General features: G+C 42.2%; 2 gene segments (V, D, J or C); both read right to left on the bottom strand.

Annotated features, from left to right (window-relative positions):
* Positions 1-237: 237 nt before the first annotated feature.
* On the bottom strand, positions 238-5,292 carry LOC113838446. The segment is given in 3 exon segments: positions 238-429; positions 4,791-5,140; positions 5,247-5,292. Coding segments are annotated over 3 exon segments (588 nt in total).
* A 3,675-nt stretch (positions 5,293-8,967) lies between these two features.
* Positions 8,968-14,932, bottom strand: LOC118238977. The segment is given in 2 exon segments: positions 8,968-9,326; positions 14,887-14,932. Coding segments are annotated over 2 exon segments (405 nt in total).
* Between the last annotated feature and the right edge of the window lie 635 nt (positions 14,933-15,567).

Raw genomic sequence — 15,567 nt, 5'->3', positions numbered from 1 at the left:
GATGACTCAATTCATCAGAGAACGACTATCTGCCATACAGACCTTAGTCTTAACTCAACAATACCACCAGCTAAAGCAAATAGATCCAGAATATCCAGAGACCTCTGAATGAAAGATTCCATTCAGTTACAAGAGAAATGGGGGAATGAAAGACCCCGCCCCTTAGCTTTTTCTCTCTCGGTGACACTCCCGTACGCGCGTGCACACGCCCGGCCGCCGGCTCCCTCCCAAGCTGGTTCACCCCGCGGGGCCCACGCCCCGGCCGGCCCGCCTGGCACCGCGCTGGGGGCCCCGGGGCTGGGGCCGATCGAGGAGCCCGCGAGGCGGCGAGAGGGCCCCCCCTGCGCCCCCGCCTGATGGGGAACGCTCCGTCCCAAGGACAGCCATCTGGACGCGGAGGGAGATAAGATAGAGCCGAGGACGTTTCGCCTGATTACAAGACCTTGAGAAAATGCTTACTTGAAATAACTCTGTACCCCATTAAATTGTCCAATAGAATCCCTGTAACTATGCTTTTCGCTTCTGCACTGTGCTTTTTGCTATATAAGGACCCCTCTCCCTTGGCTCGGGGCACTTGGCCTCACAGGAGCTAAGTCGCCCCGGGTACCCGTGTATCCAATAAAGCCTCTTGCTTTTTGCATCCAAGTTCGTGGTCTCGCTGATTCCTGGGTACGGGTCTCCTTCTGCGAAAGTACCTCTTCTGGAGTCTTTCAGTTGTTGAAGAATTATTTGCCTGAATAAAAGAAGAAATAGGTCATCTCAAATTCATTAGATATTGCTCAAGAATTTGTGTGTTTTATTCAGTATATCTAAGAGATACTGAGTAACTAATCTACAGACTCCCCGTGTAAACAGTCTGCCCAGTCTCCAGGTTCACTATGGTCACCGTATGTCACTGGCTGCCATGTGGCCTGACCTCTCCCTGGTGTCAGGGAACAAACAGTGGATATCTTGGTTTTCACCTTCACACTGTACTGTTCAATGAGTTGTGATTATCTGGATCTCATTAATCCCACATTCTATTGTCTGTTTCTTCACCAAAACTTCTCAACACATGGCTGAGGTCACTATCATAGTATCCAGAGAAGGCTCAGGCCTGCAAAAGTAGACTTTCTTTTCATTTTCCAGATTCTTCAAAACAGTAATCCTTAACCCTGAACCAACACCAACCATCACATCTCCCACTGATCTTCTCTAACTCACAGGTAAACACTCCAGCTTTCCTACCTTCAGCTGAGTCAGAGATCACAGCAGTGAGCATGCAGGCAATGTGAACAGGAAAACACTAGCAGAAAACTGTGATGAGGACCTCTGTGGCCAATGGAAGGGAGTTAGAGAGAGACTGTAGATGACATCATCTGGCAGTGGCCCAACAATTAATGCAGATAGCAATGGAGTCAGAACTAGTGGGAAAAACAGGCTGCTTATTTGGAAGTACTCAGAATACGAAGCCAGTCCTTTACCACAAGGCAGGAAAGGGAACAGAGAGCATCATGCATGTGGCCCTCATATTTAAAGCCTTGCTACATCACTCTGACCATGCCCAAGTTTGTGTGGTCAGCATCACCTGTGCCAGCCTTCAAGCGGGTGTGGCCAGCATTTCCCCCTATACCCAATGGTCACTCAGACATTTCCACAAGCTGAAGGTACAGAACACACCTTCAAAGGCATCACTACATGGGACACTGAGTCAGAAAGTAATCTTTACAAGGATACTAATCAAAAACAATCATTGTGTGAAAAATAATAACCATGTGTGCCCTATTACAAACACTCACTTGTTGGAAGCCTGAAACATAGACAACTTGTTTTTCTACCAACTGTGTAAAATAACATTAATCATGGAAGCTCTGGCTACTCCTCAACCTGTGATAAAATAAAGAGAATGGTTTTCAGATGATTTAGAATTCCCTTAGATTTCCAATTGAGCTAATAACCATCACCAACTCTTAGAATTACAGACACATTGAAAAATATGGAAAGGTTTATTCATAAAATATTTATTTCATCAGATACAATGTGCCAAATGGATGCTTTGGATTCCCCATAGGTAAAAATTGATACACTTATTAGAAACTAAACAAATAGTAGTTATAGAATGTGACATTGCAGGGGGCCTCTAAAGTATTGTTAGAGCAAGAAGGGGAAGTCACTTATTCCAACATCTAAACAGCTGTAAGCCTGTTTTTGAGAGACCACATGGGACAGTTCCCAACCTCCTATACTCCAAGGGATGTCTGCTAGTTCCCAGCAGCCTCAGTAGTACTTCATTGTCTCTACTGGTCTTGAGCACAGGTAGGATTGTGTCTGTATTCACACTGAAGTTTCTTCCCCATGTCTTTGCAAAGTGAGACACAGAAGGTGGTTCAGATTTTAACTATTGACTCTTGGAGATATCTATAGTGGGAAATTACCAATATGGAGTCAGGTAAAAATATAAGGGTATTTAATAGGGAAAAGCCTTACTTACAGAGCGACCTAGCCAGCCGGTGGCAGCAGCCTGTACAGCAAGAAGCCAAAGAGAAACCGAAACCGAAAACGCAGTCCCACTACGTCACTCTGACCACGCCCTCACTAGCCTGGTCAGGCACACCTGTAGCCAGCCCCTAAGAAGGCGTGGCTACAGCTTCCCCTACAATTCCCCTTTTAGTCTAAAAGGGGATTAAAACTTAACAGTATAAAGTATCCAAAATTAACAATCATAAAGGTAAAATATAAGAAGATACAACAATCTGCTTATGTCACATCCTAACTATCTATTTTAACTAAACCCTAAAGTCATCTGAAAGAGGTGTCCAAGCCTGAACACCTCCTTCCAGTCCCAACCATAAACAATAGGAAGCTATCCCTAACTAGATATATACACTATCCTAAATGACAACAATGGGGAAAGGGGGTGTAGCATTCTCCAAGTTACTTCCTGCTGAAATGGGACGATGATATCCTTGTAGGGTCCTGTAGGAAGAAAATGTTAGTATCCAGTCCATGTTAGATGGGATTCACTTGATTGAAGATCTCGCTTGAAATCCTCAACTTGATTGAAGTCAGTACCCGAACCTCTGGCCAGAGTGTCAGTTGAAATGGAGCAAGTTGGATCCAGTGCAGTAGAGGAGGTGTGGCCCATTTTCTTTCCAGGGTGTCCAGGGATTGCTGTCAGTCAGGTCTTCATTGGCTGTGTGGGACTCAAACATAAACAGCAGAGAAATGTTTGCTTGTGTATGTACACATGCTGAGGAATGCAACCATGAGAGCATAACAATTATGAGAGGGTGTACACCTTGAGAGAAAGATCCAAGAAAAGACAAAGACAGTCCCCAAATTGTTCTTTTATTCTGTATTACATCAATTGGCTTCTTGATACAATACAGAAAAACTAAAGTTTAGTTAAATAATGTGCTTGGATTTTAGAGGAGGATACAGATATCCCTATTAATGCTGGTTTCAATGAGAAGCTGTGTTTCGAAAAATCAATACTATAATACCTGTAGATCTTGACTTGGCTGATTGGATGTCTATCCATTTCTTCATTCCTTCAAATCTCATACTTGTGTCTTGTTTATTTGTTCCTGATCATTGGGCTATGAGTATTTGACATATAGTTTTCATAGCAATGTTGAACCAGCTGTCTACTACAGACTGTAGGGGCTCCCAAGAAATACATCCTGTGCTTCCTTGACTGTGATTCTATGAGAACTTCAGGGATATTTTCCAGACTATGCCTCCTCTTACTTGGAGAAAGTGAGTCAATGGGGGAAGGCTTAAAGGTTCTTCACCTTCATGGCATTGTCAGTGTGCCTCTCTGTGCCTGCTTGTGGATCAAACCATGAGACATCAATGTCTGCTCCAGCCACTCAGCCTTTAGTTTGAAACCATGGACTAGATTATTGGAAACCCTAAACCCAACTAAGTTATTTCTTTCTTTACATGTTTCCTTCATCACAGTTGGTCTTGCGGTTTTATCTCAGCTACAGAAAAGTTACTAAGACAAACTTTCTCAGTTTTTTGCACAGTGAGAGGAACTTCTCAGAGGACAAAGCTGGAATATCTGTGGCTCTTAGAGAAATGAGCTGGCTCTGTCAATGCTAATGTGACACCCCCAGACCCAAAGTGATCTCTGTTAGATTTTCATAAAATGCCCAATTGTGTGTGAGAGATTTTCTAGGTGAGTAGATCTCACTTCTCATGAACATTATCATGTGATCAGATGCAGATGTTCAATGCCTTCCTGGTGGTGTGACCCCATATTCAGGTCAATTAGAAGACAATAAACCATCCTTGAAATCCCATCTACACACAGACACTGAAATAACTTTCCTGAAGGACAAGTTTATAAAAATCTCATGATGAGCAGAGATGAAATTCATGGAGTAATAAACTGAAATAGCTTAAAGCACAGCTGGATCAAGACTGAACCTGATGTGCACCATTGTCAGGAGGAGGGGAGGGGATGGTTGAGCCTCGGTAGCACCTGTAATAGGCCCCTTCTTACCCTTGATTTCCCTTAAATGTAATGATACTGTAATAAAGAAATCTGACTGAGGATCTGCTTGAATCTGAGAAAAAAGACACAGGAACATCCATGTTTCTTAAATAACAGCAGAAACACAGGAGATGTATAGAGGACAACAGTCACTCACAGCACAAATATTTAGAGAGACTTTCTTGGGAACTAGGATATGAAAGGAGCCTAAGCTGCGGAGGAGATTGCTCAGTTATGTCTTTATAGTCTGTGGGATGAACCTGTGTTCGGTGTGTGTTGTGCGCCCCCTGGTGGCCGTGAGCGGCCTCACAGTGAGGTTTTTGTCTGGGTTCACACTGAGATCACTCACTGTGTCTCTAGTACAGTAATAAGTGGCAGTGTCCTCAGACTTCACACTGTTCATTTGCAGGTACAGAGTGTTCTTGGCATTGTCTCTGGAGATGGTGAACCGGCCCTTCACGGATGGTGCATAATTTGTGCTACTGCCATCATGTTTAATATTTCCAACCCATTCCAGCACCTTCCCTGGAGTCTGCCGGACCCATTGCATCCAGTAGTCACTGAAGGTGAATCCAGAGGCTGCACAGGAGAGTTTCAGGGACCCCCCAGGCTTCACCAGGCCACCCCCGGACTCCACCAGCTGCACCTCACACTGCACATCTGAAAACACAGAAAAATCGTGGTCAAGAAATCATCACACATGTCCATTGTCCCTCAGATTAATGTCCACTCACACAGTCAGCATCTACTGCTCTCCATAAATTACCTTTTAAAAGAGCAACAAGGAAAATGCAGCTCAGCACCAACTCCATGCTGATCCCTGAGTGAAGTCTTGGGATCCACAGCTGAGCTCCTCTGCCTGAGCTGTAAGGTCAGAGCTGGGCTGCTTTTCATGAGCAGAGAGAGGGCCCATTTGCATGTCTTCCTGCTTTATAGCAAGCTCTGTCGTGGAGCCTGGAGATGGCAGGTCCTGGATTATTTGTGAATATGCTGGAGGAATCAGATCATGATGCTAATGTTGGGGAATATGTTATAAATTATATCATTTTCAAATCATCTCCTATTATCCATTTTTCTATAAAACCTTATTTTCATGTTCATTTCAACTCAATTTTCCATTAATGGGATTACAAACCTCAGTAATATTCCTTTGTGGTGCTCATTTCTGTAGGAGTTGGCACTGCTGTGTGGACCTCATCCTTGATGAACATAAAATTCCCTGCAAATGTATAGCTTTGTTTGCAGCTGCTGCCGGAGTTTGGGAACTCCCTTTCTGTATGGAGGTCATGTGACATGCCTGAATTCCAGTGTTCAGCTAATCACATGTAAAAGTCTTTTCCAGACAGTCTGTGTAATTCTTTTATCATCTAATTCTGTTTTACTTTGCTGCACGTTTACCTATTTGTCCGTAGAAGTGGGGAGTGACTGAGAAGCTGAACTTCAAGGGGAGCTGAGCTTTGACTTCTGTGTCTGCAGGTGGCCCTGTCAGAGGAGCAGCAGGGGGAAATTGAGGTTCAGGTTTCACCTCACCAGGAGATGAAGCCGGATGGGTGAATTTCTGATAGGCAAAACCTGGAGTCTACAGACTACAAGATGTCTTTTGCTTTGCTGTTCCTTTTCATTTTTGCTGCTGCCATCTTTCTCTGGTACCTGGCATGGTGTGAATGGGTGTGGGGAGATCCCCACTGCCTGTAATACAGTGTGTTCTCATGTGTAAACATCCCATTCTACTGGACATTTTTACCTGTGCATTGTTTTGAATATGATTTCTTCTTAAGCTGTACTGTCTAATTGATAATAAAATAAACATAGTTTAAATATTATTTTGATAATGAAAAAAGGAAGTGCCACACAGCTAGGGCTTATGAGTTTCACCTCCATGGCTACTTAGACTGTAGTTTGGTTAATGAATAAGGAAAACAATTGAGTCCCTTGAAGCCAAGTTGTCTCGAATTCTTTCAATCTTAATGTTGAAAGATGCATTCACAGGTTTTGGTGTGCATCAAAGCTGCAAACAAGCATGAAAATAACTACAGGTTGGATTAGATGATTTGATAACAGATTTGAGATGGAATGTCCCAGAAAATAACTAAAGTTCACAAGGACACATAATTGAGTTATAAATTCATTAGGTTAGGGTCACAATTACAAAGCAGCCTCATTTTTATTGGCTGACATGGCTTTATGTTCAGGAGGGTTAATGACCAAAGATGATGATTAATATCTTGTACAAATTTCTTCCTTAATCTCTGATATAAAAAGTGATGATGGTTTTCATGTATAAATTTAGATATTTAGTTCTTTTAAGATTTCTTATGAGATTACCTTTCAAGATAAAGAATTAAATGATTGATCCTTTCTTTGTAGCCACAAATTTCAGTCTGCCACTTAAAGAACAGCCTGAGAAGAATACCTTGCTTGCTTTTGCTGTTAATCTATAACACATTGCTTGGGTATGGTTGTACATGGGTTACATTGAAAATTTTCTTCTCATCTGTAATATTTAAAATGTCTAATCATATAAGAGATATGGAAAATATGCTGTTTTATTTGCTTATATTCATTGTAATTATTCTCTTGAAAATCTGAGTGTAACCATATTGTAATTTTTATATTGCTTGAAAGATTTTGCTGGGGTATAAATACTGTAAGGGAAAATAAGAATCAGGAGGCAGAAAACATTAAGAGAGAAAGAAAGGACATTTCTGGATAGAAATGAGACAAGAGAATAGAACTCAGAAAAAGCATAAAGAAGGAAAAAAACCATCCATAGAGTGTGCAAGTCTTTTCCTTAAAGCCCCTCAGTTAAAATACCAAAGACCCCGACTCCATGGATTCTGTTTGAGCCTTGTCTTGCTGTAGTTTGGGGCCCAGGCAGGAAACAAGTCCTCCAGGTGACCTGCTCAACCTCCCAGAGGGACATCATCACTTCCATCACACATCCACTTCTCTTTTGTTTCTCAGTCTCCTGTCCCAGAAAATTATAAGTCCTAATTTTCCAGAGGTCCTTAAGTCAGGCTTTCCTTTTCTAGAGGCTACAGAAGTTAACATACGGGATGCACATCAGTTTGATTTCTCAGTCAATATATTTAATTATAATTAAAGACACCGGATTGCTTTGTGTGCAGCCTTCACTGTTTGAGTGGTGACTGACATGCTGACAGTACAATTGAACCTGTGGCTCTTATATCTGTTAATTTACTAATTCACATTTGAATGGGCTCCAGGTCCAGAACTGTAGATGACCCAGCTGAGTTCTAGGATATCGTGGGGGAACAGTGATGGTCTCCGTGTTTAGCAACTAGTGTCAAGCAGAGTAGAATACAGGTCAGCTCATAGATTTCTGCACATGATATAGACACAGGAGAGACAATGGAATTGGGAGATTTTGGTTTAGAAAACACAGAGCAGGGCAGATCTGTACCTGATGTTCACAGTCTTAAGGAGGAGAAGAGATTCCAGACCAGTGAGAAATCATGGTCTAAAAACTTGGCTCTTCCTTCCTCCTGGGTTTCCCTTAAACACACATCTATCTCTGTGGGCAATGTTAATTAACAAATAATTTTTATTCTAAGTTTGGAGTCTTGTCTTAGTAGCTACATCAGGAGAATTACATGGTCTTGGCAGTTATTTGAGGTCAGGAGAGGAAACCTTAGGGTCTCAGAGAACTCATCACTCTCCAGATGTTTCTCTCATCTACTATATTTTCTTTCCTGGTGAAAGTTGGGTCTACAGCATCCCCTGCTGTCCTGAACATCCTCAGATTAAGGTTGTTTCTGGGTACACAGGGAGCCTGCTCACTGTGTCTGCTGCACTGTAAGGCAGGGCTGTGTCTTCAGTGGGAGAAGAGCTCAGCTTCAGGGAGATCTGATCCTTGAATGCATCACTGACACACTATGGACTTCTCAGTGACAGCTGCAAAGTTTCTCCAGCCATTGTCCTCCATTCTCTCACGTCATGCAGGCTCTTCCTGAAGGGGAACAGTCAGGAAGAGGATCTCAACTCTAGAGACACAGGTGTTTTGTTTGTGAACAAATGATTCATCCAGGACCCTGGAATAATCCAGATAGTAATACTGTTTAAAGAAGCCTCATGGTTTCCTTTTGTTCCTGGTTAAAACAAGGTATCAGATGGTCACAAGTGCCCTGGAACCAGCTGTGTCCTGAGACTACCCTCGACCTGCTAATCTTACTTGTCTACACAAGGTGCTCAGATTGTGAGCTGCATTCCAATAAGCCAATGATCACCAAAAACAGCATTTTCTTTATTTTATGTTTTAACTAATTTTGAGTTTGTAAGTGGCTGTTTTCTTCAATATATATATATATATATATATATATATATATATATATATATGATTAAAAGGATCCCCCCCAATAAAACAGTAAATGGAGAGGACATCCAGATAAAACAGAAAAAATAAATCAATTATGTAGGAACCTGGGCTTTATGTTTGCTGTTCGCCCCCTGCTGGCTATGAGAACCTATCAGGGAGGTTTTTTACTGGGCTCACACTGAAAACTACTCACTGTGTCTCTTGTACAGTAATAAGTGGCCGTGTCCTCAGTTCTCAGGTTGTTCATTTGCAGGTAGACCATGCTTTGGGAATCATCTCTGGAGATGGTGAATCTGCCTTTCACCGAATCTGAGTAATAGGTTGCATAATTATAACTTTTAGGTTCTATGTGAACAACCCACTCCAGTCCCTTCCCTGGAGCCTGGCGGACCCAGTTCATCCAGGCACCACTGAAAGTGAATCCAGAAGGCACACAGGAGAGTTTCAGTGACCCTACAGGCTTCACCAATCCTCCACCAGACTCAACCAGCTGCACCTCACAGTGGACACCTGCAAACAGAGAGGAGCCTGATGAAGAAACTGTCACAAAGTCTACTGTCTCTCTCACTCATGTCTCCTCACACACTCAGCATCCCGTGTTATCTACCTTTTAAAAGAGCAACAAAGAAAATCTAGCGCAGCTCCAACCCCATGTTGCTTGTCCTGTTCTCAGTGCTGCTCACTGAAAGGGAAGACAGGGCTAGAGTCCTCTGCCTGACCTGCGGGGTGAGGGCAGGGATGGTTTTTATGAGCAGAGGGAGGCTGTATTTGCATATCTTCCTGATATATATTATTCTCTGGTATGTGAGAGCATTAGAGACAGCAGGTAATGGTGCAAATTTCTGGAAGAAAATGAACCAATGAGGACGATGTTTTCATTGAAATATTCATTATTTGTTTATAAAATGATTCACCATCCTTAACTTATTTTTTCTTTTCATACATGAACTCTTCACTGCTTATCTTATCAGATATTATACAGTAAGTTCATTGAAGGTTAAAATTAAAACTTACAATTTGAAAATTCAAGGGTAACTAATGTAAAGATCAATCCATAGTGAAGTGTACATTAAATTAATGTAATGACACTGGGCTGGGGCAGCATGGTGAGAAAGTTTAGCATGCACAAGACACAAGTTTTATCCTCATTATGGAATACATATACATATATAAGTACATACATATGAATAATATATATTAAATAAACATTATTAGTATAGAGGCTCATCCATGTGAAATACTAAGCACATCCCAAACCACGTTTACATATATGCCACATGTTTGTGTTTGGGGTTTGTTAGTTAACATCCTTGGCAATTGTGCCATTAATTTCCTCAAACTAATTATAGGATCCCTGTCTCTGGTTACAACAGGACAGAACGGAGTTTGTTATCTGGTCTGTTGTGCCATGGTTTATGTCTTCCTGGTCTGTTGTGCCATGGTTTATGTCTTCCTGTCTCTCCAATCCCCTGAGGATGCAGGACTTTCTTGGTGGTTGTGGGTTCAGGCTCAAGTGCCCCCTAAAATTGTTACCCTGTATTAGAATGGAGAGTGGGAAGTAATTGTTTAATGGATTAATTAATTCAACAGTTATATAAACATTTTTATGGCTAAGAATTCTTATGCACTATGACATGATTGTTTCTGGGGCACTTGCAGGAAAGTGACTTCATTTAAAGCAACCATATGCAGTCAGCTATTGATCTGAAGTCACTTCAGATTTGACTCCTTTGGTGACCAAATCATTTCTGTTACAAGGTTTCATTCATTTAGCATGGTTATGTGTGGGTAAGCAAAGGAAGAAACTTCAGACAGATGTGGTGTCTCTCTCCCTCTGCCACTGCTTGCTGTTCTGACTTTGAACCTGTTCTTTGGGGCTCTGAATGGCTGAGGTGTGGTCATCCCCCACTACTCTGTGCTCCAAACTCATCAGGTTGATCTGTTATGGGAGGTGCTTCTGATCTGGAGTATGGCTGATCTATAGGATCCATCCAAGCCTGGAATGTGGATATTAGATTCTGCTCATGGTCTTTGTTCATTTCTATGCCCTTTTCACAGTTAGATTGTGTCAGATCAGTGGGTTTCTTATCACAAGAACTGCTGGATGATATTCACACACAGTTTCTCATAGTCATGATCTAGTAATATTACTTGCAGCAGACTGGAACAAACATAAATTCACAGAAAACTAATCATGAATGTTTGGATTGGCATCATCACAATTCTTAGAAATTGTATGTGTGTAAAATATTATATTGATTCCATAACTACAGGTACAGGTGTAAAATGAAATGATTACACTTTGATATCAGCTGTGATGAGGGCAAAGCATTAGGGGAAATTTCATTTGATGTTTCCCCAGCATGATTTCAGGGTCCTAGTGCTCAGCTGTTCTATAGAAAGAACCTTGTTCGAACACAGACCCTTGATTATCCAGGACTGTGCATTGTAAGTAGAGATGACAAAAACAAATTTTCTTTTCTGAACATTTATCTCTCACTCCAAAATAAAATAGAAATTTTCAGCTTCATAAACTTGCAGTATTAATTTGCTGTTTTCCCTATTTTATTTGTTATGGGAATTGTGTCACAGGTTCCCTGGCAATCTTAGAGGAACATTTTATTCTGAGAGTTTTTCACTGGGGATGGACATGACTAAGAGAGAAAAGGCTGAGCAGAGGAGTGTGTGGTCCTTCTGAGTGAGGACAGGAGTGACAGAGTGTGTTAGTGGTGGCTGTTTTTTTGACTCAGGTTCCCTTTTGTTCCTTAATATTTGAGCATGGAATTTTTCATTTCTATAGAACAAGAATATATTTATAAGGTTTACTGTTTTTCAGACAATGTATTTTATCATATCCCCCATCAGACTCTTGTCAGATATTTGTCACCTTTACCCAGTCATCTTTATGTTCTCTCTCTCTTTCTCTCCCTCACTCCCTCCCTCCTTCCTCTCTCTCTCTCTCTCTCTCTCTCTCTCTCTCTCTCTCTCTCTCTCTCTCTCTCTCTCTCTCTCTCTCTCTCTCTCTCTCTCTCCCTGATTTGTGTAAGCCTCCCTCAATTACCAGACCATGGGGCAAAACTTCAAATGCACAGACAGATAAAATCCCATAAACTTCTTATTTTACACTTTTTCCCTAGTCTATTTTTGTGTTAGAATTAAAGTCAACTGCAGAGTGTTCCAGGAACTAGCTCCAGGTTTTCTCTCAAAAATCGGCATTACGGGAGAAGTTTAAATTGGCTCATCCCAGGTGGTCCTTCCTTATAAATTGCTCCAAATAATACCCACATGTCTCTATCCCTAGAAGTTTCCTCAGAGCCTGGTCAGCCTGGACAGGGCCAGCATTCAACTCCTTTTGTCCCACCCAGTGGTTAGAACTCATCCACCCAACAGTCTTTGAGGTACCAGCCCCTTCCTGTTGGAGTCTCAGGTGCTGCACAAAGACTGGGAGGGAACCTCTTGTCTTGGGTGGGGTTTGCAGATCACATCTCAGCTTCCATGGCTCTGGGAAGAAGACCTCAGTGGTTTTCAACCTTATTATTTTATTTTATTCATGAGTGATTCCCAAATAAATACCTAATGACCTTTATCTGGGCTTCTGTGGACTCTATTACAATTGACCATTACACCGCCCAACAATGATGCCTCAGCGTCAGCAGGAAGTAATCACAGAGAAGATTACACATTGCTCCTAATCATTTGTTTGTTGGTATAAAACCTGGGATATTAGGTTTCAAACCTGGGGCAAATGGCTGTGGTTTCTATTTGAAATATCACCTCAGAAAAAGGCCACGAGATTCTCCTGATTCCCCAGTCCCTACCTGTTACAGGGTCCTCCTGGCTGGATTCCAATGAACGGTCTTCCCTCCTCCAGATGCTGGTCTCTATAAAATCCAACTGTTTTAGTTACCTGTTCCTTGTCATGTATCATTTGGACCTCTTTGTTGCTTCACCACAGTCTACTCTCTCCTCTCCCCTTCTCTTTACCCCACTCCTCACAAGGGTTCATTCTGGTGTGGCCTCTCCTTCCCTGTGACTTCCTAGTCCCAGGCACTGTCCTAACCAGATACCACTGAGTCTTTGTCTGAATCTCATGAGGAAAAATCATCACCAATACTGCAGACCTCACTCAGCATTTGATCCTGTGTCATTACCAGAGTCATTTCTGCTAAAGTTATGTGTGACGCCACAAAAACACAATTGTGCTTTTTTGTATTTTCTTAGGCGTAAGACCTACTGTGTAATGTGTTTAATACAGCCAGTGACAATCCACTGAAGTACATTATTTTTCCTTTGCATGTAAGTACCAATTGCAGATCGTTTCTTGTTTAGAATTGAGTGTCCATATCAATTTTCTCCTATTAGCATTGGAATCCCATGTGGCTTGAACCTCTACAAGACCTAAATTACCTCTAGCCTAGTGAGTTCATGTGTGCATTGGTCCTGTTGCGTCTGAAAGAGACTCTATCCTTGGACTCATTGAGTACATGTGGGTCTTAAAATATATCTCTACTCCTGAATCACTCTCTGAGTCTCTAGTCGAAAGTTTGCTTAAAATCACATATTTATGACTGAGTGCACACATATCCTCCATGCTCTATACATTGTCCATTTGAGAGTCTCCATGATACCTGCCATGTGTTGCAAGAAGAAACTTCACTAATGTTAGTTGTGTGAGGCACAGATTAATGTGCAGAAATGGTCATGCCATTCAGAATTACTTTATTGTTATATTTCTTTAGCACAGTTGTCCTCAAAATTCCAATTGATATAGACTTTTAATACAGAGCTTCATGTTGTGGTGACCACCCAGAACTTAAATTAATTTATTGCTATTTCATAATTATAATTTTCCACTATGAGTCATGATGTAAATATCTGACATCCAAGACAACTGACATGTGACCCCTGTAAAAGAGTCCTACGACCCTGAGAAAGAGTTGTTCAATCCCCAACTTGGTTGCCACACACAGGTTGAAAATCACTGCTTTAGCAGTACGTGTGATTTTGTCATAATCCCATGGCCTACCTTGTCAAAGATTCTAGAATATTCTAGTATTTTCAGGCATGGGCTCCATTCACAGACTGGGCGTTAATTTCAATCTCATCTGCAGGTCACCATTGTAGGTCACAGTGATCTGTTAGGCCTATTGTCCTCTAGAGCATGCAAAGTACATTCTACTGCTATGAACTGTAGTCAGTAGGGCTGCAGTTTGTAGAGAGCAACTAGTGTCCTGAGGTCATAGCTTGAGATATTTTGTGATTTTAATGGAGTCACTTTGGCCAATGACTCATTTTGTAAAAGTTTATCTAGAAATGTCAGTCTTCCCCACATCCAGGAGTTTACTGAACATGAATGTTACAATAATTCAGCATCTGCTGCCCTGTGGATTTGAGGCCTAAGACTGAGTGGAACAACCCTGATCTACCTGGTTCAGTGACCAGAAACCCTTATTCTTTAAAAACCCAACAGACAGATTCTCATTTCTGAATAATTTTTAAAGCTGGCCTCATTTGTATAACAGGAAGCCAGGGATCTGAAACTCAGAGTAAAGAGGAAACCCCAGAGGCTAGCAGGAAAGTCTGCCAACTCCCAACCCCATCAATTGCAGGAGGAAGACACAGAGCTGAGAACCAGCCTGACATATTGTACAGCTGTCAGCCAAGGCTGTGTCATTGAGATCTCCGAGCACAGTAGTATGTGGCAGTATCTGCAGTGTCTACACTGGTGATCTTGAGGGTTACCCGGTTATTGAAGGTGTCCTTGGAGATTGTGAGCCGGCTCTTCAGGGATGGGTTGTACCTCTTAACATCATCCCACCAAATGATTGCAAGCCCCTAGAGACCCTTTCCTGAGGGTTGTTGGACCCAGCCCACACCCATACCAGAAATGCTCAGTGAAAACCCAGAGAAAGAGCAGGTCAGACTGAGGTCCTGGGAAGGAGGGAACACTCCAGGGCCAGATTCCTTCAGGGTAACCTGGGATAGGACATCTGCGGAGGAAAAAGTAGAAGGTAAGGTTGGCACAGAGTGAATTATGGGAGTTCATGCAGTAGGAATCCATGGCACTCACATGCAGGCACAATCAGCAGCAGGAACGAGGAGGCAAACAGGGCCATGGCTGCACACCAGTGACTGCCCAGGCCCAGCTTTGGCTTTTCAACCTAGGCTTGCATGGAGCCAGGAGAGATTTGCATTCCCTCACCAGGAGCTGACTCTGATGGAGGACTTAAATTATGGGTCTCAGGAGGAGCCAATCTGTGATGCTGATCCTTTTACTTAATTAAAAAAAAAACCCTATGCTGAACCCTTGGCATGGCATGTTTCTCTCAGGGGCCACTTTTCTAACTGACATCATCAGTGAGCTCACATCTGCATCAATCCTGTTGTGTCTGGAAAGCATTGTCTCCTTGGTGTCCTCCATTCCCTCAGGAATTCATCATCTGTGAGCATCCTCTTTTGCAAGGCTCCATAAGCTCTGTGGGGACAGATTTGAAGGAGAAATCACATTGAATGTTCCAAGATCTCTCACTCTCTGCACATTCTCCAGTCAGTCCCTGTATTTATGAATATTCCAGGAAGTTCTCTGATGATGGCTGATCTATGGATATTTGCAGAATGTCGTTGGAGTCATTTGATTGCTAGTTCTTTAGGATAACAAAATACTTGTTTTTTTCTCTAGTTATCATTTGTTAATCTTTGGTTCTTGGCCACCATAGTGTCTGGATTGGTTCCATCTCATGGTGTAGACCAT

This window comes from Cricetulus griseus, chromosome 5, assembly GCF_003668045.3.
Source record: "Cricetulus griseus strain 17A/GY chromosome 5, alternate assembly CriGri-PICRH-1.0, whole genome shotgun sequence".
Lineage (NCBI taxonomy): Eukaryota > Metazoa > Chordata > Mammalia > Rodentia > Cricetidae > Cricetulus > Cricetulus griseus.
This window is presented reverse-complemented; position numbering and strand designations above follow the sequence as displayed.